This window comes from Filicampus tigris, chromosome 13, assembly GCF_054856515.1.
Source record: "Filicampus tigris isolate MCC_2025a chromosome 13, RoL_Ftig_1.0, whole genome shotgun sequence".
Lineage (NCBI taxonomy): Eukaryota > Metazoa > Chordata > Actinopteri > Syngnathiformes > Syngnathidae > Filicampus > Filicampus tigris.
Genome location: NC_141229.1, coordinates 8,252,662 through 8,276,804, shown reverse-complemented (window position 1 = coordinate 8,276,804; position 24,143 = coordinate 8,252,662). Strand labels below are relative to the sequence as shown.

General features: G+C 41.3%; 1 protein-coding gene across 2 annotated transcripts; it reads left to right on the top strand.

Moving 5' to 3' along the window:
• The first annotated feature begins 13,975 nt into the window (after nucleotides 1-13,975).
• grhl3 (grainyhead-like transcription factor 3) lies at nucleotides 13,976-23,780 on the top strand. 2 transcript variants are annotated; one of them, XM_086050305.1, is made up of 15 exons: nucleotides 13,994-14,136; nucleotides 15,164-15,338; nucleotides 15,420-15,484; nucleotides 15,854-16,121; nucleotides 16,206-16,445; nucleotides 16,940-17,051; nucleotides 17,130-17,224; nucleotides 17,782-17,940; nucleotides 18,504-18,582; nucleotides 19,378-19,499; nucleotides 20,087-20,112; nucleotides 20,702-20,787; nucleotides 20,872-20,957; nucleotides 21,052-21,116; nucleotides 22,876-23,780. In XM_086050305.1, exons 1-15 carry the CDS (start codon nucleotides 14,120-14,122, stop codon nucleotides 22,991-22,993), a joined length of 1,713 nt encoding a protein of 570 aa, XP_085906431.1. In that variant the 5' UTR covers nucleotides 13,994-14,119; the 3' UTR covers nucleotides 22,994-23,780. The 2 variants fall into 2 exon arrangements, with proteins under 2 accessions (XP_085906429.1, XP_085906431.1); XM_086050303.1 differs by having other exon boundaries at nucleotides 13,976-14,136; nucleotides 20,702-20,957.
• The last annotated feature ends 363 nt before the right edge of the window (nucleotides 23,781-24,143 follow it).

Genomic DNA, 24,143 nt, shown 5'->3' with positions numbered 1-24,143 from the left:
GGAATAAATGAATTCAATTTTGTGGAGCAAATATTTGAATTTATGTTGTAATTGTAAGTCAGTGCTTGACTGCCCACCACCGGTGTGTTGTGTGGTTTGTGCGTCAAAGACTTGACACATTCGGAGTTTTAATATGTGCGACGTTTGTGCTCGCGAGCGTTGTCTGTTTGTATTTGTGCGAGACAAAAAGAAAACTCTAAGCGCTGAAACCTGAGTAACAGAGTTAAGGACGAGCGAGTGGAACAAAAGGCTGTGTTTAATTTTCTTTCCCCCTCCCCTTCATATTTTCAGCACCCTGCAATCAGCGCATCTTGTTAGCTTTGGATTCAGGTTAGACTTGTTGTAGGGGACAACTCCCTCTCCTCCTCCTCCACCTCCTTTACCTTCTCCTCCTCTACCCTCCTGATGTGCTCCCTCTCAAATCGCTTCCACTCATCCGTTCACACTTCTGGCACCATTTACATTTCTCTTTTTAAACGGGTGACACGCGGCGTTTGTCTGCAAGGCGTAACCTCAGCGGCCTTTAGTCCTTCCTTTCTTTGCTCCCCCCCCTCCCCTTCCTCGCCTTCTACTGACAGGTGGATTCTCTTTCAAGACAATAGCAGGTGCACAGGTGCCGTCAATGCTCACAATAACTTTTTTTTTTTTCCTTTGAGGAGCAAATTCCGAATTTTGAGGAGCAGGGATCTGAAACAAGGGTTTTATTAACAAGGAAAAGATGAGAGTATAACGGAGGAGTCGAATGAATGTTGAATGGGTTGCAAGTTAGCAAATACTTGAGTATTCGTGTCATACTGAAAAGTCGATTTTAAAAAAATGTAGCGTTCTGATCAAATACAGTGGGTACGGAAAGTATTTAGACCCCTGGTAATTTTTCACTTTCCGTGTCATTGCAGACCATTTGCCAAAAGCAAAAAAGTTCATTTTATTTCTCATTCATGTACACTCAGCCCCTCATATTGACAGAAAAAAAACAGAAATGTAGACATTTTTGCATATTTATTTAAAAAGAAAAACTGAGATATCATATCGTGGAAGTATTCAGACCCTGATGCATTTTATTGAGTAGACGCCCCTTTTTGAGCTACTCCAAGCATGACACTTCTTGGGAATGATGCAACGAGATGCACTCCGCCTCTGACCATTTTACTCTTAAGTCACCTCTGACACTTTTGTCACCCACATGACTCGAAATGTCGCCACTTACAGTGCTACATCGGCCATATGTCACACCGTGCCGAGTGCCTACACTGAGCAAAATTAACGGGCACCCTGTATGACGTAATTATGGCCACGGGTAAATACTGTACTTGTCACCATGGTAATGAACAAGTCACAAATTTGACGCTAGTCATAATTCACAGAGACCTAGCCCTTTGTCTCATTCCAACAATTTCACTTTTGCCACAATTTCACATTTTTCACCCAAAAATTCTCCGTTCATTCTCAGAGAAACATTCAATATAGTAGAATCACATCATTTCCATTAAAAATTCAAAATATCCAGCTCATTAAGTTTCAGCAATTTCCACATACCAAACATTCCACATTTTTCACCAATATACGATAATTCCACATATTTCCATATAATTTTATCCCAGTCAATAGCATTCCATATTTTTCAATATTACACATCGTTCCATCTTTTGATATCATTCCATTTTTAATTTTTTTTTTTTATTTTTTACTTTGAGCATTGCTTAGCCCTCACGACCTCAAGTAGAATCCGGTCCGCTCACCGGCCAGGTATATGAAGGTGGAGGAGCTCAGACAGGTAAGGTGGGGCGAGACTATTTAAAGATTCAAAGACAAATGACAGAATCTTAAAATGAACTCTAAAATGTGCCAGGGAGCCAGTGAAGGGAGTCCAGAAGTGGAGTTATGTGCTCCCTCCTATGAGCTCCGGTTCGGAGGCGAGTAACATCATTTTGGACCAACTGGAGATGCTTGATGGAGGACTGGCTGACTCCAAAATAAAGTGCATTACAGTAAACCAGCCGAGATGTAACGAGGCACGGATTACTCTTTCTGAGCGCCGTTGTGAAAGGAGAGGCTTGAAAGAGCCAGCTGCCTAATATTAACAAAATAAAAGATGATATCATTAAATATCAATATTTTTTCACCAAGGTTATTGCACATTTTCACCAAAATCATTCCACATCATTCTGTGTTATTCAATATCATTCCATATTTGTAGAGTAATCCAGTATTAGCAGTTGTTCTTACATACTGTAACCTGAAGACCAAATATGTGAATGTTGGCGTGAATGAAAGCCTGTAAAAGCAAAGGTTGACATCGGGACAGTGTGGCGAGATGTCAGTCTTCCTGTTGTGCGCTGCGCTCTGCAGCGCAAACACGCCCCGCTGCAGCTCTTGAGCAGGGCATGCCGTGATTGTTTGGCAGGATTGTGGAGAAAAGGAGTGTGCGGTTCCTCTAATTCCCTGACGAGTCAGGACTTGTAGACTGAAACTGGGCACGAGACGGAGAAAGCAAAAGGGAGGGAGTGGAAGGCTCGAGTAGGTTATGGGCAAGTATCACACGTGGGTATGTCAAGTTTTTTTTTTTTTTTGTCTTACTCTTATAAGGCTGACAAGTGAAAGACAATTTAAAGTGTTCTAAAGAATCAAAAATGCAAACTTAAGGTTGATCATTTTAATTTAATACTGTAAGCGACTCAAATATTTCAGCCCAAGTATTTTTTTTTTAGTATATATTTTGGTGCAGTACTAACATGTTTTTCTTTGTAACGTAATGGCTTTCCCCCATAAAAGTCGTACTTTATGCTTTACTTTTTCATGAAAATGTGATTTTATTCTCATCAAACTTTTTCCCTCGAACACAATTTGATTTTATTCTTGTAAATTATCATACAACATTACAATATATTCATCTTACAAAATGTGACTTTATTTTGGTATAATTATAACTTACTCCCAAAAATGCAACATTATCCTTGTAAGATAAAAATATTGCCTTGAAAAATACAGTTCTTGTAATTCTACATCTTCCTTTGCCATGAAAACATGATTTTATACTTTTTTAGTCATGAAATATGACTACTTGTAACATCACAACCTTTTTGTCCTAAATATTTTACTTTATTCTCATTACTAAAACCATTTTTTTATTCATTCATTTCATTTTATTTTGTTGTTTAATACACACCCTGACCTTTTACTGTTTTGCTCAAATTTTCGCACATGTTTACATTTATTACAATGACGTGTTAATATATCTCATTACATGTGTTCATTATTTTTCTTATCTTAGACTGGCTGTGAGTAATTGAAATTGTCTCCATTCCGAGCAACAACTTTAATTAGCACGTACGCCTTACTCAATAGAGGCTTTATTTTTTTTATTTTTTTTTAGGCAGCTGAAAGTGCAAATTAATAAAGAGCAACAAAGTGATTGATGGGAAATGAAATCATACAGTAAGGGGAAAAAAATGGACGGCGTGCGCACGACGGGCATGCCTGCAAAAGCGGCGAGACATTGTGGTGGTTTGAACATGTTCCAGGCTTTTTCTTTGAGACGATGAAGCAACAGTCCTGGAAAGCTCTCCTCCCCCACTATCCCACGGGAATATCCGCAGAGGAAGAGGGATGGAGAGAGGATGGTGGATGAGGAAAAGGAGGAGGGAGGAGGGAAGTGAAGGTGTAAATGTCAGTCAGTGCAGTGCTGAGGTGACTGAGGTTAAAGAAGAAGAAGAAGCAGAGAGTCGGGAGATGTTTATCGTAGAGAATCGCTCGCCTGCCTCATTGACGTGTGATAATAGTTCGAAGCTGCGCTCATGCCTGGTTGAGTGTCGTTTTCCCAGAAACATATCCTCGAAGCTACCCTCATCATCCCTGGATCACACTTAAGTCCGACCTGCAATCACTCGCTCGGTTAGGAAGCACAATAAGACGTTGGTGTTTTAAAGTGTACAATTTCTGACCTCTGGGGTAAACATAAGACTCTGTTCAAAGAGTGACTTTTTGACCCACAGTCGCCGTACTTGACACCCTTACTTACAATAATAGAGAGACTTTAATTTCAATTCAAAATTCATAAGATAGACATTGATACTGGCTTACTCAGTTCAGCTCCTTGACAAAACAATGCAGTGCTAAGACAAATGAATTTTTTCAATAAACGCCTTGCTAAAATGATGCCTTTCCGACCCGTTAGTGCCATCGTACTTTTCACCAAACTGAGCCTCGATACTATGCATTGCCAAATGCTGCCTTTTTGAGCCGTTCGGCCCAAATCAATGAAATAGCTACTTCTTAACGTAAGCTTGTGCCGCTCTGTTGCCATAGCGCCTTGAGAAGAATTTGAGCTGCAATGTATCCACCGCAGACCCTCATCGCCCACATGTAGTGGTACTGCCCGGAAGAAATTGTATCCAAAACATTATCCTCAATCTTTCTGGAGGCCACTGAGGGCTCGAGGAAATTAGCATCAAAGTCACTCAGGTTGCGCGATAGAACAAAGAATGAACAGCTGCTACAGTATCACCACTCATAAAACAACTAACAGGTCATTTTGTTTTGCTGAGATTCTCTTGTTGTAAATGAATACTTGGATTTATTTCAAATTTCTATGTTTTTTATTTTTTATTTTTATTTTTTTTACAGTCATGTTAGTAAAGTAACACATTACTCTAATATGACAATTTTTTACAGTCACAAGTAATCGAATTATTACATATAGCGGGGACTTGCAACAGACAGAAAGTGGATACACTATACAGTATATGTTTCGCAAAAAAAAAAAAAAAAAAAGTCTGCGGTATCGTCGGGGTGCAAACGATGAACCACAATGTTGTACGGGAATGCTCACAATTTCTTAAATGAAGTCTCTTTGCATAATTTTGGGATGAAATCCTTCAAAATGTATATTTAGACTGGATTGGATCGTCCTGGCTGTAGCGTCACTGTTTACACGAGTCGAAAACCTGCTGTGCTGTTGCTGTAATTGAAGAATCAATTATCTCAATTTACTCCAAACCAAATATATTGAAATATATTTACAGTATGCATTGTATTATTAGTGCCTAAGCCTAACACAGAGAAGGGGGAACCGAAGGCGCATAGGCCATATTTGGACCACGGGAGCAATTGATCTGGCCTGCCTGGTAATTTTGAAAATCCTCAAATATATTGAAGACAAAAATTCTCAGAACATACTGTAATGATAACAAATCCATGTTTTCATAAATTTGGTATGGCTTTTGGCAAAAAGTCTTCATATTCTGTACTTACAAGAAGTACAGATAAGTGTAGATAATAAAAGACTGGTAAAAGTATAAGTACTGTTTACAAGTCCCATGTTGACGTTTAAGAGCTAGCTTGGGTTGCCTTGACTTTTATGCTTATCAAAATAACGTGTTGTCTGATGTGCTAACGTTTTGAACTGAGTAAAAACAAATGCTAAATTGGATAATAGTAACAGCTGCTGGTAACGCAGTTGGATTTACCTCTCTCTATTTATGTCTTTCTAACATTGTGCTGTCATCCACGAAAGTTGAACAAAGTCACAAGAATAGAAATACAATAAATAACTGAAAAATAGAATTCTATATTATTGTACTTTATTGTATATGTTATCTTGTGTGTGCACCTTGCCCACCAGTGGGCAGTGTAATCCACACAGCGCTACCAAACATACAATAGATTTGATGATGAAACAAAGAAGACGACGATTGCGACGAAGTAGCCTAACTTAGCCTTATATATATATAAAGAATATATGCCACCGTTAAAACGTGAGCTATTTAAAAGTTTAGGATTACATTGACAATGATGCTAGCTCCGTAGCCCGTCTATTGCATGTTGAATTGTTTGTTAGCATTAAGCTAGCGGACTCTCATAAGACGAAGTTATATGGTTTGGTTAAATACAAAGTTTGGAATTCTTTTTGTTATGTGTTTAGTTTTCCAGTAATCCTCAACTGGGGGTGGCAATAAACAACTTAAAGCGAGCACTTGGAACATATTTTTGATTAATTGTTCACTATCTGCCAAACTGTTGCATGTTGTTGTTGCTCGCAACTCAAGACAAAAAAAAAAATGCCCAAGTGATGGCTAAAAACTTGTGAGTGGGGTCACTCATAACAACAATATCCAAATAGTATAGATACCTGAAAAATCAGCTCAAGTACATTAGCAAAGTATTTGTGTGTATTTCTTACTTCCCAACACTTGTCCTGGGATGACAAAGCGGTGGAGGTCAGAGTATCTAGTGTAATTGTGCTTTATTTTCGAAGGGTCATTAGCTGCAACAGATAAGCATTTTTGTCTAACCGCGACGTGAGCTTGTGGCCTGCAGGGCCAAGTCAAACCAGATATGCAGATGAGCCCAACCACCGCTCACCTGCTAACTCTCTGTTTGGGTGGAACCGCGGTCAGCTTCCTTGAAACACAATAAAAACAGAAAAGCGTCTGCATATTTTACAACAATCTCGCAAACCGCACACATGCTGGCATGTTACCGTTTGGCATGACTGTCTTTTACGGTTACAAAAGCAACTATTTTTCCGGCATGTGAATGGATAAATATATCAGTGGCAGCGTTACTATGTTTGGCAGATGAAGCGGAGATGTGGGCAAGGGACAAAGTTATCGCTGGTTTCTATCTCTTTTGTGTCCGCTGCGCGTATTGTTGTTGATGTGACTGACGACCTTCGTGTGTTTGTGTGTTTGTATGTGTCATTCCTCACTCGCTGTATCTTAGCGGCAGCTTTTGATGCACTCAAAGCAGAGGTACAAAAATAGAGGAAAGTTCACATGCGTGTGGTATTGAATTGAAAGATTGAAGGCAGGTAAGGACACATGTTTTGTAATCTATACACTGCGTCCTTGCCGATGATTTAAGAGAGCGTCCTTGCGCAAAATAATTTTAATGTTCCCAGGAAAGTACACACTAATTCCTTTGCTAATTAAATTGAACTGACTTGAATATAGACAATTATTTTTGGGTCTTTATCTATAGCTTTCTGGCATAGTTACATGCAAGTGAAATCATGAAATCAGAAGCATGTATGACCATTTTATTGTTTTGTATTTTTAACTGGAAAATCAATTTTAATTAAAACACAGTATACAAATAAGTGATTTTTTTAAATGCATGCATGACTATAGTTACTATATGATATATGATATACCTCATTAAAATTCAATGTAATCAAAATGTAATTAATTTAATTTAACTAGTGCCATGTAAAAAAAATGGGGACTCCACTTAAGCCAATTGGCTGATAATACAAATCATTATAGTTTGAAATACATATAAACAGATAAAATATATATTTGTTATTCCGTGAAAACCATGTGTCATTTTATTTTCATGCACGCATGCATAGCTTCTACCACATTAGAATTAGATGTAAAGGTAATAATGTTAAAAACCATAGTATTTCTAATTGGTTTGCAGTGGGAAAATGTATATTCCCTTGAGTGCCTGTTAAAAGGTAGGAGATAAAAATAACACTGGTCAACAAATCTGTACACATTTTTTTAATCAGAGATGCAGAAAAAGTTTTCTAGATTACCTGATTTGGAATCTGCCCTCTTCAGGTGTTCACAATTATAATATCAATTCGTCGCTGTCCTGTGAAAAATATGTCAATTTTTTTCAATTTTCTTATTTTTACGTGAATGGTGTTTCCGCGTTACGGACATAGCATTAACGTGATTTTTTTTTTTTTTTTTTTCAAAAATTGGACAAAAGTGTTTTTCACAGGACAGCAACAATATGTAATATAGTAATATATTTAGTACAATTTATGAATTAAGAGTTAGGTTCAGCAACAGGTGGAATTTTTGGAGGGAAACGTCACAGCTATAAATTACAACGCATTGTAAAATCCATATTGCAAAAGCTTTTATAGGTCAACCTTGAAAAGAAAACAAATGAAACGTCTCAAAAACCTGATGTGCTTGAAAAAAGTAAAGACATTTTAGAAATCCGCGTCAGAAATATATTTCGCGACAAACAAAGCCATCTCTGATTAACATTTGCTGTTGACCAGTATTATCATCATTATATTTGAAATACATACAAGCTGGTATATTGTACATTGAGGTATATCGAGTGTCTTACAAAGGTTTAAAACTTAATGGTTTCTGCTAAAATTAAGTTTAAATCAGTTGGGGGAAAAAAACGTAATCGTTGCACTGAAATGTCCACATTTCTCGAGGACACAATGTTTTCACTTTCACTCGTTTCATACTGTTGTATTGGAACACTTACAACTTTGCATTACAACTGGATTTTTGTATAATGCATTCCAAGTGTGAGTATTTTCTTCAACGTTTCTGACACATGCACATTTCCAAGATTTGGGGCAATTCCCTCACCGACGTCGCACACAGGTTCTTTGTCACCAGCTGCCCTCAGGCACAGCTCAGAGAAGCGTGTTAAGCAACGTTAGCATCATTTTCCCTGCCACAGCTTTCCCCTGCCTGAGGCGAGCCGTGACCTGAGCTGCGGTCGACGCTAATATGAAATTCAGGTACTTAAACTTTGACGTGGCGGTTTAGATCCCAAACGATGTCTGCAATCAAGCAGGGCTGGGAAGCCCGTTTTCCTAATCTAAGACCTCTGAGGGCCGTACTCAATTCATGTTGCGGCAATCAAACAAATATTTATATTTGTATTTTAGGAGCATTTATGGGTTTGGCCTTTTTACAGTTCCTCTCAAGTTTTATTAAGGCCTGAGCAAGCGGTTCCATTCTGCGCTCCCACAAAAGTGGCTCGGATAATTTTGATAAAAAGTTCAGCTCCAGTGAAGCTAGCTTCGGTTAGCAAAATGATATTTGGTACGCATGTCTGTCATGATAGTTCATATAAAAAAGTCTCAAGAGGCAATGCCCAAAAGGACACAGCAGGCTGGTCATTTTGGTTTCAAGTGGCCTTTTGAGGGTCATTTTGCTCATTTCCTGGGGTCCTTTAAACACGAACTACTCCTACAAAATTAGAAAATTGAGACCATGAAGCCAGTTTCACTTTGCAGTGTGAAATTTGGTCAGGATGTCTGTCTTGATGGTACGTTCCAAAAAGTCTCAACAAGCAATGCCCCAAAGACACAGGCGGTCGGCCATTTTGTTTTGAAGTAGCCATTTGAGGGTCGTTTTACTCATTTCCTGGGGTCCTTCAAAGACAAACTACTCCTACAAAATTAGAAAATGGAGTCCCTGAAGTCTCACTTAGCAACATGACATTTGGTCTGTCTTGATAGTAGCCTACGTTACAAAAAGTCTCAAGAAGCAATCCCCAAAAGAGAGACAGGAAGTCGGGCATTTTTGTTTGAAGCCACCATTTTAGAGTCATTTTGCCCATTTTCAGGTGTCCTTCAAAGATTACGAAACAATTTGGAAAATTTAGCCCCTGAAGCCAGTCTCACTGAGTCACACGAAATTTGGTGGACACGTCTATTATGAGTAGACCCACGAAAAAGGGTCAAAAACCCATACTCTAAAGCAAATAGTAAGTCTGAAATTTGAAGTCTGAAATCCTATGGATTTTGTCCGGTTACTATTAAACTTGAACCAAATGCACCGGGCAGATTGATGATGCAAAACTGTGTAGTAATTTGCATTTTTTGCCGATTGCGACCAAACTTGTGCGTATATGTACTAGACAGATGGACAAAATTGTGTTTCAGTTTTCATCAATTCCCCAAGATCATAACTTGTTTGTTTTTAGAAATGCATGGCTGACCACATACTGTATGTCCCGTAACTTTCCCGCAGCTACCTCCATAACCTTCCTTCATAACTACACTCCCATTCCCCCCCACCCCTGCCACTCCTCTCTAATGATCTGTCACTTTGGGGCAATGTAGAGTTTCTGGGAGTGGTTCCTGGTGGTTAGTGGGCGAAATTTTCAAAAGGAGAGGGGCTGCCGAGGGGCGGGGGGTGTCTTCCAGACCCTTGGAGCCTCTCTGCTCTCCGACCAAACAAAAAGTGACAGCGGCATAGTTGTGCTGAGGGGGTTTAGAGCACCTTACAGGGGTCAAGCCATTGCAACACACAAATCAAGCTGGACTTTAGCGTCAGAGTCGAAGCAGAATGAACAAAAAGGAGCATCGAGACATTTGCAACGCTGTCAGTCAAGCAGTACAGGCTAACTAAATGTATGACATGTTACTGTAGTTATTTGAAAGTACAGTAATTAGTTCCATTAATGTCTCTGAAATGAAATGAGCGGCACTACTTCTGCATTCCTTTTGAGGTAACAAGGGATTATAGAGCATGACGTTTACCAAGACAATAGACTACATATGCTCGAACCAGAAATCAACGTCATTGGAAAATGGAATAATGCATGTCGATCGAGTGTGTGGAATCGCGGATGATTCTAAAAGCTCACCGGGATGCTATTTGTTGGTACATTAAATACTTACATACACCCATAATAAAAAAATTAAAAAAAAGAAAAGCGAGCGTCCAGCATAATGAAGTTCTTGAATGCGGACTGTTTTGGTTTCACTTAGCTAATGGTTTTAACTTTTCACTGTGACAGTGAAATTTAAAAAAAAAAAAAAAAAAGGGTAAAAAATAAATAAATAATGGGAAATAAGTTCCCCACCAAAAATTGAGCAAACAGGCGAATTTGCGAATGCTGAACCATAAATACGCAGGGATCCACTGTACATAGCATTCGGGCGTTGCATGACCTAACTTTTGCGCTCAAGGGCTACATTTGATTTCTAAAATGGACAGCAATGTGGAAGACGAGGTTTCCATGCGGTGGACCATTGCACAACCCGCCTCTTTGAGGAGGCGAAAGGAAAAGTGGGAAAGGCAGGGAAAAAAAACGGAGGCGAAAGAGAGATAGAGAGGAGGCGGAGAGGAGAGAGGTGTTGAGAGAAGCCCTTCTCGGTGGCGGTGGCACGTCAGAGCCATCATGACAACTGTTTGTGTGCAGCCATGCTCGGCTGAACACGCGCACACCCACGCACACGCACACGCACGCACACACATACGCAGTACGTATACAGTATATAGATTGAACCTATGTGTCATGGATGCATGGCCGTGAGTTTCTCACTGCAGATGTGAGTTTCAAAGAGAGGCTCACTCATATCTATTCGTCCATCTTTAACGACTTTCACACACTCGGAATTGAAAGTGAAACAGATGGTTAAAGAAACAATACGTAGCAATTCGACCCGAACTTACAAAATCCGTACGATTTCCCGTAGGAAAACAGTGAAGCAACAAAAACATGTTGTTTGTTTTTTAGCGGGAAAAATAGCAATCTGTAAAATTAGCCTTTATAAAAACATACAATAATGACATAAGACATTGACATGAAATTTCTTGTCACATGTTCTCCTGCAATGCACATTGTGCTGCTCATTCTGGTGCGCACGTCTTGGCCACCTGGGGGCAGGATACAGTAAGACACACAGTTGGATATACTGTTCATTGAGACATCTCAACTCGTCAGTACGGCAATGATATTAGTCGTTCTTTGCAGAGGATGAATACCCCTTGCGTGTCTGCTTACATGTGTTGCTGCAAAGTTTGCGTTCAGATATCCGATGCTTAAACGGTAACGCCACCGCTACATAGATGCTAATTGTTAGCCCGTATGCCTGTAGCATTTACCATTGTATGTTAGCGGAGGCTATGTGGTTGCTTCAAAAACACACGTAATTGTCTTTGTTTTATGTTTAGTCGGCTTATATCTTGAAAGAGTTGTAAGTCACTCATATCTCAAGGCACCACTGTTAACGACCATCTATGCTTTCAGCATTGATGCTGCCCGTCCGACTATTTGGTACATCATGTTTTTAAGGGAATGATTTAACATTTGCAGCATGTTTTGTTACTCTAGAGCTCAAATTTCCTATGTATTTTATACAACGTGTATATGATAAGGGATCCGGGAACTCCTCACTCTGCATGTTATTGACAAGGTGCTGAAGAGAAACAAAATAATCTGTAAATGTCATTCATATATAACAACATTTTATGGAAATGTTCAAATGGTTTTGCTGAAAGTGCCCAACTGTGAATTGAAGCAACCGTTGCTGTAATGCAAAATAGTACTGACATATCTGTTGCCATTAATTCCCAGTGGAATTAGCTGGTCATGTGGTCTTGCGAAAGCCTTGAAGCACGTGTAATATGCCGCAGTTATTGCCTGTTTTTTCGGTCACCCCCGATGTCACCCTACATTTAGAACGCTTAACTGTAAGTTTCTATTGCAAATGTAGACACTGAGGAAATGACAGCGAGGGTCGTTTTCCACGTGCTAATTTCCCATGCTAATGAGGAGGAATCGGGGGCCAGAGTGGAAGAAAACCGAATGAGGGGAAAGTTGTTGACGCCTTTGGATTGCTGATCAAGGAGAATCCCACTGCTGCTCGTAATTTGACAGTTGTTAAAGTTAGAAATGCATCGGTTGTGCATCAGAAAGGAGCTTTGATAAAGTTAAAAAAAATGGCTTTAAATAATTTGAAGATTAGAAAGACACAGTTGCGTGGAGGAATGAAGGTGTGCCAAGCCAGGATAAGGAGACGTCTTCCTTCTTTTACGACTTGCTTTCTAGCCAATGCCAGTGTGTGCGTGTGTGTGTGTGTGTGTGTGTGGGTGTGTGTGTGCGTGGGTAGATGTTATGATGTTATGCATGATTGACATGAAGACCTCACACCGTTCAAGCTGCCAATGTGTGTGAGTATGTGATTTAATACAACATGTTGATCGTCAGGCACTTTGATTGAATACTAATGGGTAATATAGTATATTTTGTGTAAGTAATATCTATATCCGTAACATTTACAGCACACACACACACATATATATATATATACACATATATTATATATATATATATATATATATATATATATATATATATACACATATATATATACACATATATGCATATATATGTATATATGTGTGTGTACCAGATTTGATAACTTTTTATGTTGTGTTGATCACCATCATCATCATTTGTTTCAATTCAACAATACTTTGAAATACTAAAAAAAAAAAAAACATTTCCAGCTACAAATGAAACTACTAAAAATGTTCCTGCCACAAAGCAGAATGCATGGAACTCTAATTAAAAATGTTTAAAGACACTTTCTAAAGTATAAAATAAGTGTGTAAATGTTTTTTATTTAGAAATGATTTGCTGTAACAATCACACGCAGTAAAATGTTTATGCATGTACGTGTGACAAATGTTATTTATTCATTAGTGTTATGATGCAACATAGCAAAATTTAAAAGACACTTTGAAAAGCATAACACAAACCTGTAAATACTGTAAATGATTTATTTGGGGTATTTTTTGCTGCAACAATAAGAAATGTATAGAACTGGGCATTTTTTTAAATTAAATAACATTAGGTGCATGGTTGTACATGTTCTAACAGAAATGCTGATCTAAAAAGATTTAGAAAACTTTTGTTGTGTCATGTAGAATTGCCCTTAAAACGCAACACCTTCACCAATCAGAACTCTGAAAAAAATGATATGTCGAATTTACCCAATTGAAATTCGTCAAGTCGATATTAGATCATCTGGATGCATATACATTTTATAAATAGACTACTACTCTTCTTTAAAAATGTATTCGGATCCAGATGCTTTCATTTCACACAACCACCTGATTGCGCAAATTCAACACCGCATTTTTTCCCCTGTATTTATGATAGCCAGCAAAAAATTTGCACCAAAACCGGTGTATGAAACTGGAAATGGATTAACATTTTAAAGCAAGAGTTGCAGCCGCCTCACTACTCCGAGATCCCCAATCTCGCTCTTTTATGTGGCACCGTTAATGACATTCAGAGCACTCCTTGCCTCATATTGTCTTGCAAAGTGCTGGGCGCTCATATGCACATGTAAAGGCGGTTTCTCTCTCTCTTTCTTCGGTCAGGAGGGGGTTAATGATCTTACACCTGTCCTATCAGGCACCTGTTTCAGGCGTGTCAGCCAATGGGCGGAGAGCAGGGGAAGGCTGCCGCTTGTATAAATCCAATGTGGGCTGCGTCAGGGCGCAATCAAAACACTGAATTCGTCAGCGTGTCACTCAGGGCTCCTGTCAACCACAAAGTCAATCACTACGAACAATAAAGGAATCTATTCCAGCTCACCTGGACTGGAGACATGACCAAAGAGACTGAGTAAGTTCCGCCTCTGTATTATATGTAGCTTTTATCCACTCCGGTTCAAAGAAAGTTAGATGATATGTTTTGGATTCCGTGCTGCCAACACCCCCAACGTCTTCCTGTATCTGCAACGAGACCCCCATGTGAACGATGCTTGACTTAAAAGAGGGCTGTTTTTGCTGAGAAAACTGATATGGATATTATGGGATGGTTGGGTCTGTGCTTGTCGCACTAACCTAGAGGCCAGGGCACACAAAAGACGAGCGGGAAATAGGGATCTGCTCTCGAGGTGTTGGATGGAGACACTGGGCAATGACTGCATGTAATGCATTGAATTACATAATGGGGAAACCCTAGAAGCCCACCCCCTCCCGCCGCCTCCCACACTTACTGTGTCCGTGGAGGTGTTGGCAGTGGGTTAATGCTGGTTTTGAGGTTTGCAAGTCAGGAACAGGTGTACCTGAGTGCAAGTGACCCAGACCTCTAGAGGTCTCCACACAAACGCACACCGTAGTCCGAGTCCTTCAACGCGTTGAGCACCTGTGGTCTTTTGCTGCCGTCAACACACTTGATGAACTGTTTATCCAGGGTAAACCTTCAACGGGGGGTTTCAATTAGTTGGCGGGCACCGGGCTATTTATCTGACGTCGCGCTCTGGCTCTCCAAACAAATCCAATCCTCTAAATCCCGGGATTCCGTTTGGTTGCAGGTGAAAACCACAAGCATCTCTTTTAAGAGTTGTACAAATAGAAAATGTTTGCGTAGGATTGAAGAATGCACTTTGTTTTGCTTTCACTGGAAACCACAAAGTACAAGATGCGTGGATGTTTTGTCAATGGGATGGGAAGGAAGTTGTGAGTGGGTGGTCCTGTGGCTTTTGAGACACTGGCGTTGTCGGATGTTACTCAGCTCTGTGGTTTTGCAACCGAAACCTTTCGCAGCTCAGGGGCGAGACTGTGCGCTGCCCCGAGGCTCAGCTATTGCATTTTTTTCTCGCTCTGTCAAAAGCTGTGCCATTAAACGTATGGATTCTTATTCGCAGGACTCTGGGAGTGGTCTTTCAGAGCGAGAACTTCAACTATAACCGCTACAACACAAACTACATGGACCCCTGGTCGTACATGGATAGCCCCATACCCGAGGAGAGCCTGGCCAAACCCAGACTCCACCCGGGAGACGACCTGGCAGCCATAACCATGCTTTATGAACAGTGCAAGGTAAAACTTATCGCAACTCAAGTCAAATATAATTCATTCAAGCCTCTTCATATTCAACATTTTGTAATTGTATCCTTCCAGAACCAGAAGGAGCAGAAGATTCCTGCCTGCAGCCGAAACAGTAGCATCTTCAAACCAACAGAAAGGTAAAAAACTTTGGATGAAGTGGGGAGGGAGGTAATCCTCAAGTCAAACACGGTCTTGAATCAAATCCATCATCGACTCTGCCTGGCTTCAGGAGTTGCACAACATTTGGGTAGACAATAGCGGTCCCCTCCTTCTGTCCCCACTGAGCCCCTTACCCTAGTGTCTTCAGTGTTCCCCTTCAACTTGTCAAACACCCCACAGAGAAACTCAAACAAGAGCTGGATTAAGATACAAATAGTACCCACCCTGACTCCCGGCTCTTTGCGGTAGCTGTGTGTGCTCAGCGACACTAGTGCGATGAAGTACTAGATCGCAGGCCACTTGCTGTCGTCCTGATCCAACCGACTCCACTTTCTCTCCACCCCCAGGACTCCAAGCAATGATCTCGTCTCATTGGAGACATCCGCCAACGTCATGAAGCTCCTCTCCGAGAGCGTTCCCGCCAGCTACTCTCTTGAGGTCTTAGGATCCAAGCAGAACCCCTCGCTGCCCGTCTCCCTGCCCCCCAATGCCGACACCTACGCAACTCTGACCAGCGTAGCGGCGGACACTGACAAGCAGGAGCTCAGCAACATCTTCGACTCTCTGCTCCAGAAGTGGCCGGAGAACAGCGCGTTCTCTGACCCCAGCACAGAGGTACAGCTTGTGACCTCTCAAAGAGTTTTTTTACTCAGAGTTTGCAGTCTTCAATACATCTTCTTTATTTTATGTGGTTCTTAGACTCTTACCTACAACGATCCCTTCCCCGAGGACCACTCCAGTCCGGTCTACTCGGGCTCCTACTCTGGCTCCCCACCTGAGACCTACAGGAGCGAGTTCCAATTTTCCCTGGGCGCTCCGTCGGCCTCCCCTTACAAATCCAGCGAGTTACCCATGGTCTACCTGAATAAGGGGCAATTCTACCCAATCACTCTGCAGGGAGTGGACAGCAGCGCCTGCATGAGCGCGACCAAAGTCAAGGTAAGCAAATGCATTTTTCGTTTAATGTTCAGTTGAGCATTTTTGGGGTTTGGAGAAATGATGGACGATTGTTCCAAAGTGGCAACCTTCCCAAATAAGTGTCCCTCCCAAGGAACCAGCTTCTGAGTCACTAATTCCCTCCTCACACTCGGCCAGGACATAGTGTTACATTTATTGTCAATGCCACTGCATATATCTGAGGTGACGTGTGTGCAAAAACAACACCAAAAAAAAAAAAAAAAATGTCAGAGGCGCAAAGGAAGGTGTGGTGTTTTTTTTTTTGTTTTTTTTAAAACATAAGGTGACAATCTTTTCTTTGTCAATCCGGTACATGGAAAAGAATATACACAAATCACGTGGCGGGTCAAGGTAAATAAGTGACGACAATGGGAGCAGAAAAGAAGGGTTTGGAGTGATGAATGATATCCCATCCACCAGACACTAAATTCTCCTCTCACGTGTGTTTTTCTTTCTATCCTTGGCGTCTATGGCAGACGGTGGTGATGGCCGTGTTCGAGAATGACAAGACGCCAGAAATGCAGCTTCGCTTTTGGAACCACTGGCATGCACGTCAGCCAACCGTCAAGCAGAGGGTCATTGACATCGGTAGGTTGACTCCCAAAACGAACAAACAACCCAAGCCGCACCGAAGCCTCACCTTACTTCTTTTATACCATATCATAGCGGACTACAAAGAAGTGTTCACCGGCATTAGCAACATTGAGGAGGTCGCCTTCAACGCCCTCTCCTTCATTTGGAATCCCCATGAAGAAGCCAAGGTAAAAAAAACAAAAAAAACAGTAAGACGGTGCGGACAGGTGAAAGATTTAGAGGGGAAAAAAGAAAGACAGGAGGAGTGGCTGAGGAGGGAGGGTAAGAATCCAAGAAATGTGTTTAGGCCCCGAGGCTCCGTCACCACCGCAAAAGGCCAATTCTCATTTCCCTATGGCCCAAAGGCGCTTGGGGTGGGGCTGCGGGTGAAAAACCTGCTGCATGTTGAGTGAATCAGGAAGACAAGACGTTATATTGCCAAGCTGTAGAAGTATCAAGGGTACCACAAAATGTATTGTTTGACAGCACCTGAAATGTGTAAGTGACCCCAGTTGACTCCTACCCTGGGAGCGCAGAATGCAAGCGAAAGTAAAATACAATGAACAAACAAGTACATCAACCGACCAATCATAAGAATCTTCGATACGCTGCCTTCTCGCGTTGTTGTCATTGGCCCAGGGGCCTTGAACCTGTCATCACTTCCCTCCCGGCTCCGGTGAGAGCAAGATACGATGAGAGGGGAAAAAATTGCTAACACAAACGTTGTCTTTTTGTCTTCTTGCAGGTGTTTATCGGCATCAACTCGCTAAGCACTGACTTCTCATCGCAGAAGGGCGTGAAGGGCCTGCCTCTCAACCTGCAGATCGACACGTATGACTTCAGTTCTGGGAACAATCAGCTCATACACAGAGCCGCCTGCCAAGTCAAGATTTTCTGCGATAAGGTATAATGTCGCGTTGAATATTGGTCATTAAGAATACAGGCATACCTTGACTTACGACTGGCCCAACTTGTGAGGTTTTCAAGTTACGGGCCGTCGATCGGTAGAGTTTTTGCTTGGTGTTGTGAGCCAAAATTTGACGGGCGAGCTACTTCAAGATACAACACCGCTTGAGCAAAATAAAAATGAAAAATGGGACAGCCAGTTGCTCTTGCATATCAGTGTAGGAAAGCCACAAACCAGCCATTTATTGAATGGGAGAAGCAGTCAAACACGATGCAAAATGAGAACACTAGCTAACACCTGCCAATCCTAATCCAGCTCCTGACACACAGTAACTCACCAGGCCATGCATCCAACACCAAATATTGTCGTACGTACAGTCGTTACACAGTCCAATTTTTTTTCTTTACATTCTGTTTTTGTGTTTACTATATTTTTATACAGTGTGGCGCTATTTTCTTAATTAAAGACAACATTAACATTTGTAAAGATTTTTGGGTGCTGTAACGTATTATTGCCATTTGAATTTCATTTCAACTTTTTGTTCTTTGTTTCATCCTCAGGGGGCTGAGAGGAAAATGCGTGATGAGGAGAGGAAGAGGACCAAGAGGAGGGGCAAGACGAACACTGACGCCAATGGTGGTGAGTGTTACAAGAGGTTAATTAAAATACTAAATATACATATATACATGAAATGAAATGAAAATTTCCCCACTGTGGGATCAATAAAGGCATTCTTATTCTTATTAGTGCTGTCAAGTGATTAACATTTTTTAACTAATTGATAGCAACATTTTCAATAAGTGATCGTGATCAATCGTATTTTACAACTACGATTTTTTACGAAGCTTGAAAAAGCTTGAAAAACAAATCGAAGTATATTTTGATTCACAGAGTGTTCTAAAAGCTTTCTTTGATCCTTGAATACAATTCTTTTCCTGTGAAATACAACAATTGAACGATACACCAAAGATGTACAACTAATATGGTATTCGAAATTGGCTTTGCAAAGTGTGCAAATCATTCCGGATTTCTCCAATGAGCCGTCAAGCAACCTTTTGAAGTAAAACAACGTAAAAGTCCATCTTTGCGACAGTGACTCGCCTCCTAAGTTTGGCTGCACAGTGAGCAGAGGTCAGCTGCTACAGGAAGTAAATAAAACTGCGTTAACTGAGTACAATTTTTTTTGGTGCGTTATAAAATTTAAATCAATCTCCATAGTTAACGCTTTAACTTTGACAGCCCTAATATATATATATATATATATATATATATATATATATATATATATATATATATATATATATATAGAGAGAGAGAGAGAGAGAGAGAGAGAGAGAGAGAGAGAGAGAGAGAGAGAGATAGGATAGATGGATGGTTCCTTGCCTCATAAATCATCTACTGTATTGTGACATTGCTTTTTTTTTTTGGTCTCAGCCAAGTCTTTAGTGAGCAGCTCTATGGGCAGCGACTGCACCTTCTTCCAGACCGTGGATGACCACATCACCCAGCCGGTCCTCTTCATCCCAGAGGCACATCTGTCCAGTTTGCAGCGCATGGTAGGCCTCCCTTATTTTTGAATGAATCAAGGTGTCTCCCCTTGAGTGAGTGAGTGAGTGAGTGAGTCATATTCCCGACCCGTCGCTCATCCCTGAAGGCAACAGCTCAGGCACGGGGAAAAAAGTGTGGGAAAGTATGCGGTGGGAAAAGTCGTGTGGGAAAAGGGAGGGCATAGTAAAAGTGAGGTGAGCTAATTGGAGTCGAAACCGAGCGCAAGCCGCCGCAGAGCGCATGGGGGCCACCGCACCTGGCACGTCAGCACCTCGCGAGTCCCATGCGCCACCTTCATCTTATTTCTCACACACAACGGTGCTGTTCAGACAAGCCGGCGTTCCCACACTGTAGCTTATGCATTTGTGAGATGCAAAACCTTGGAAGCTTTCCATTCAGATTAAAGCGGCAGCAGCAGCATCTTCAGCCAAATCAGTGAGCACTGTCTAGTCTTTGTTTCCTCATTGAGCGTGGAGGTTATGGGAAACGCAGTCTTGCAGTGATAACATTCCTTCATGAGCACATTACAAAAGGGGGGCATGAAGCAACGTCTTTATCGGCTGTCTGATCAGATCTTTGTGTCCTACTTTTGCAGGCCACGCCTATGGACGAGAACGAAAGGTAAGCGCGGAAAAAAGCTCATCCTTTCAATGTTGCAATGTACAGTCAGAAATGTATCATCGGCGCACCTCCCTTTCAATATTCCGACAGTGTTGGTACAGAACTCATTCAGAGCAATTTCCAATGAGAAATCCATCAGCCCTTCACATATGTTTTGAGTGCTGCACCCTCTTCAATATCATAACATATACGCGATTTCCAGATTTTTTTTTTAAGAGGCGCACCTCCTTCAGCATTCCTTAAAAGTTGGCACGCCCTCTCAAAGCCCCTTCATAGCGATTTCCAATCAGACATGTATCAGCCTAAAACAGGCCTTCCCAAACATTTTAAGAAGTGACCGAGTCGGTGCACCTCCGCACCCCCCCAAAGCACAGCTAGCAACCAATAAAGACATCTTGTTTAATCATCCATTCATCCATTTTCTGAACCACTTATGCATACAGTATATGACAAAACGATGCTCTCAAAAATTCAACCATGCAATCTGCGAATTAAAGGGAAGCAACTCCTTGAAGAGAGGTCGATAGATTTGTTCGTGCACCCCGATTTGGGAATACCTGGGGTAACATGCTTGTCTTTGTGTGTTCAGAACTTCTCTAAAGAGGTTGTACTCTGACAGAGAGCAGAGCAGCTCTCCACCTGGCAAGCAAGCACGCAGAGACGATTCCCATAGAGGTAAGAAAAAAAAACGTCTGTTTTGGTGGTCATGGAGCTATCCGAGGGGCTCAACACGAACGTTTTCTGTTTTCCATCCAAAAGTTCTGCTGTACGTGAGGAGAGCGGCCGAAGAAGTTTTCGACGCGCTCATGCTCAGCACGCCAACGGTGTCGGGCCTACGAGAAGCTGTGGGTACATCCCGATGATCAAAAACAAAGCAAATGTCGTATTGCCTTTCGTAAAAGACTGACGCAAACTCATCTTCTCCTCTTCCGTCATCAGATTTCAGACAAGTACGGCATGCAAGAAGACACCATTGGGAAAATCTACAAGAAATGCAAACGAGGGTGAGCGGCCTTTTGTGTTTTTCGATTGACTCATGGGACTCCATGATGAGTTCCTTTGCGGAATCTGAAGTTGATAGACAGGCTCGGTTGGTTGCTCGGTTTGGCTCGGCCTCAAGGAATGTATTAATTGCAGCTCCCCCGTGAGGAAAAAAAAAATACGACTAAGGGGAAGGATATAAATATTACAAAAGTGCTGCAGATGAGTCATGCCGATTGTTGTCGTTCCATTACGCTCCGAATCGGGCAGTTTTCCACTGTTGTCATCCTATTTGACGAATGCAACCGTCACACGCGCGGCTAAAAAGGACATCGGCGTGGCTAAGGACGAAATAGTTAGGTACGGTTCAAATTTGAGAAAAGGCAGACAGTCTCCCTCTGTTTTCCCGGCCGCTTGTCACCGCGGGGGCCAGAAGCCGAGCCAACAGGTTCAGTTACATTCTCCCGGCAATTCCCCTCCCTCCCCGTCTTCAATCGGCCTGCGGCCTGCAGGCGCAGTGCGTGAGCGTGCCGCTAATTCGCTCATTAAAGTCTTTGAAGGGCTTACAGGTGAGGGTTGAGGCAGGGCCCGGGAGGAGAACGATTCAGACTGCCTTGATTTACAAGACGACGCTGATGTGGGGATGCGATACGGACAGGACAGTATTTTTACAAGCCAGGAGCCAAGTCAGCGCCATTACCTGTTATTTACGTCAGGCAAGAGATTGCGTAACACACTTCATTAACTTTAGTATGTGTTGACCGCACCTTTAGCCAACCGCAAATGTGGAGTAAAAGACAGCTCGAATAGAAGACAATTGGACTACGTCGTGGGTGTTGAAAACCAGGAAGAAGTCGAGTTGCCTTTGATCAAATTTAATTTAGAAAGTAACGAAACGTCTTTTAGATGTGGGAAAACCAAGATGTTGATGAGAAGAAACCTGAACCGGATGATGTTTAAAGTAGAAGTCAACCCAAACATATTTTTTTTTCAAGAATATGTTCTATGCAGGCCCATTAGTTCGAAACAAAGTATTCTGATAAATATTGCGTTTGTGGAATAAGAGTTAATCCACCCCTTTTTAGCCATCTTTGGGGGCGGCCATTTTGTCACTTTTGTCGACTGAAAATGACATCACAACTGCTTGGGGCTCAGGTAACGACCATTCACGGCTCAGCTTCAGAAAATAGGTCAGCCGTGAGGTCGTTACCTGAGCCCTGAGCAGTTATGATGTCATTTTCAGTCGATAGTAGTGACAAAATGGCCGCCCCCAAAGATGGCTAAAAACGTGTGGGTTAACTCTTATTACACAAACGCAATATTTATCAGAATGCCTTGTTTCAACTAGTAGGCCTGCATAGAACGTATTCTGGAAAAAAATATGTTTGGGTTGACTTTAAACAAAGGCCGCTCAATTTATTCTTGATGTTCAACAACTCAAAGTCCATCTGTCTCTTCTTGATTCTCATCCTTTTCCTACCGTGTGCCTTCTCTTCAATGTCTTGCTTTTCAACAACCTAGAAGAAGCACAATTACTTTGTACATCAAGTTTAATCGAAGGCAATCTAATGTCTTATTGGCTTTTAACAATCCTAAAAGAAAGCCGATTGCCTTCCAGTAAATATATTTTCAAAAGCAACAAAACTTTTTATAGGTTGTTGAATCCAAGAAATTGAATAGAACGAAACTGGACTTCTTCTAGGTTCATCTTACACGGACGCATTGCCTTGTACATGACTTTTGTGCAACTGCCAACTGAAGTCTTTTCCCTCTCCCCTGCAGAATTTACGTCAACATGGACGACGTCATCATCGAACACTACACCAACCAGTCGGCTTTCCTCATCGAGATGTCGGAGGTGGTCGGCGGTCAGTTCCAGGTCACTCTCATCGAAGTATGATGACGCTATCACAGCTACACCTCTAAAGCACTACGCCATCAGTACGAGAAGAACAAAACAAGCCAGCCAGCTGTGGACTGACCAAAACAATAAGACACCTGAGCTGACCTTTCAATTTCAGACGTAAATATCTCCATTTTGTAAATAGTGCTCTATCCTCCCCCTCGTTCTTATTTGTCAAAGCAATTGTCATGTTATACTTGTACATATACGTTTGTAAATATGTTTTATTATGACAGTGTTTTATAAACTACCATTTTTACAATTCAATGTATTTCAGATGAACGTGGCGCTCGGTAGCATGATTTGCAGTGCGCTCCGACACATAGCATTAGCAGGTTGCTATCGTCGTTCCTTTTAAATGTACCCGTCGCCAATGGTGCGTTATTTTCTTTTAATACATCACGTAAAAACAAAATGCCTGCTGATAACGTTTCTTACTGCCGCCACCTCGAAGGTTTCCTGGCAGTTTCACCACTAATGAATTCACAAGCAAATGTCACACATTTCCCTCCGTCAAACCACACGCAGAGTTAGTATTGGTCATCATTTAGCCCCGAAACTGTGGACATTTCCTGTTTGTTTGGACTTTGGACTTTCATAGTATGGATGTAACGTGTGTGTCTGTGAATGTGTGTGTGAGGTTTTTTTTTGTGCTTCCTCGTATGTTATCATTTCAAAACAAATATGTATCCCTGTAATATTTCATCATATAAGCAAAAGGCAAATGGTTGCATTAGTCATATCTTGCCAATTGTTTTGTAAGAAAATAAACAAATGTATGAGACGTTTGTGTCTGTCTCTATTTTTAAGCCATTTCAAACTGTGACTACTGGGCAATAAACTGGCAAAAGTAGAAGTTCTTAAGTGGAAGTACAGATACTCTTGTTTATGTAAAAGCGAATCTGGTCAAATCAAATGTTGAAATGCACTTCAGTACAAAAGTAAAAAAAAATAGTTTTATTGTCAATTATGTACAACCCCAATTTAACAATAAAGTTGGGACATTGTACAAAGGCTGGATATTTCATGTTCAAACTGATCTTTTTTATTTTTTGCAAGCATTCATTTATTCTGGATTACTGCACCGCGTTCCCAAAAAGATGGGACTGTGGCATGTTTACTACTGTGTTTCATCAGCTTTCCTTTT

Coding starts and splice junctions, on each gene's coding strand:
- grhl3 (XM_086050303.1), top strand. Junction 17,225..17,781: donor ATCCCCATGAAGAAGCCAAG/GTAAAAAAAACA, acceptor GTCTTCTTGCAG/GTGTTTATCGGCATCAACTC. Junction 20,113..20,701: donor CCTATGGACGAGAACGAAAG/GTAAGCGCGGAA, acceptor TTGTGTGTTCAG/AACTTCTCTAAAGAGGTTGT.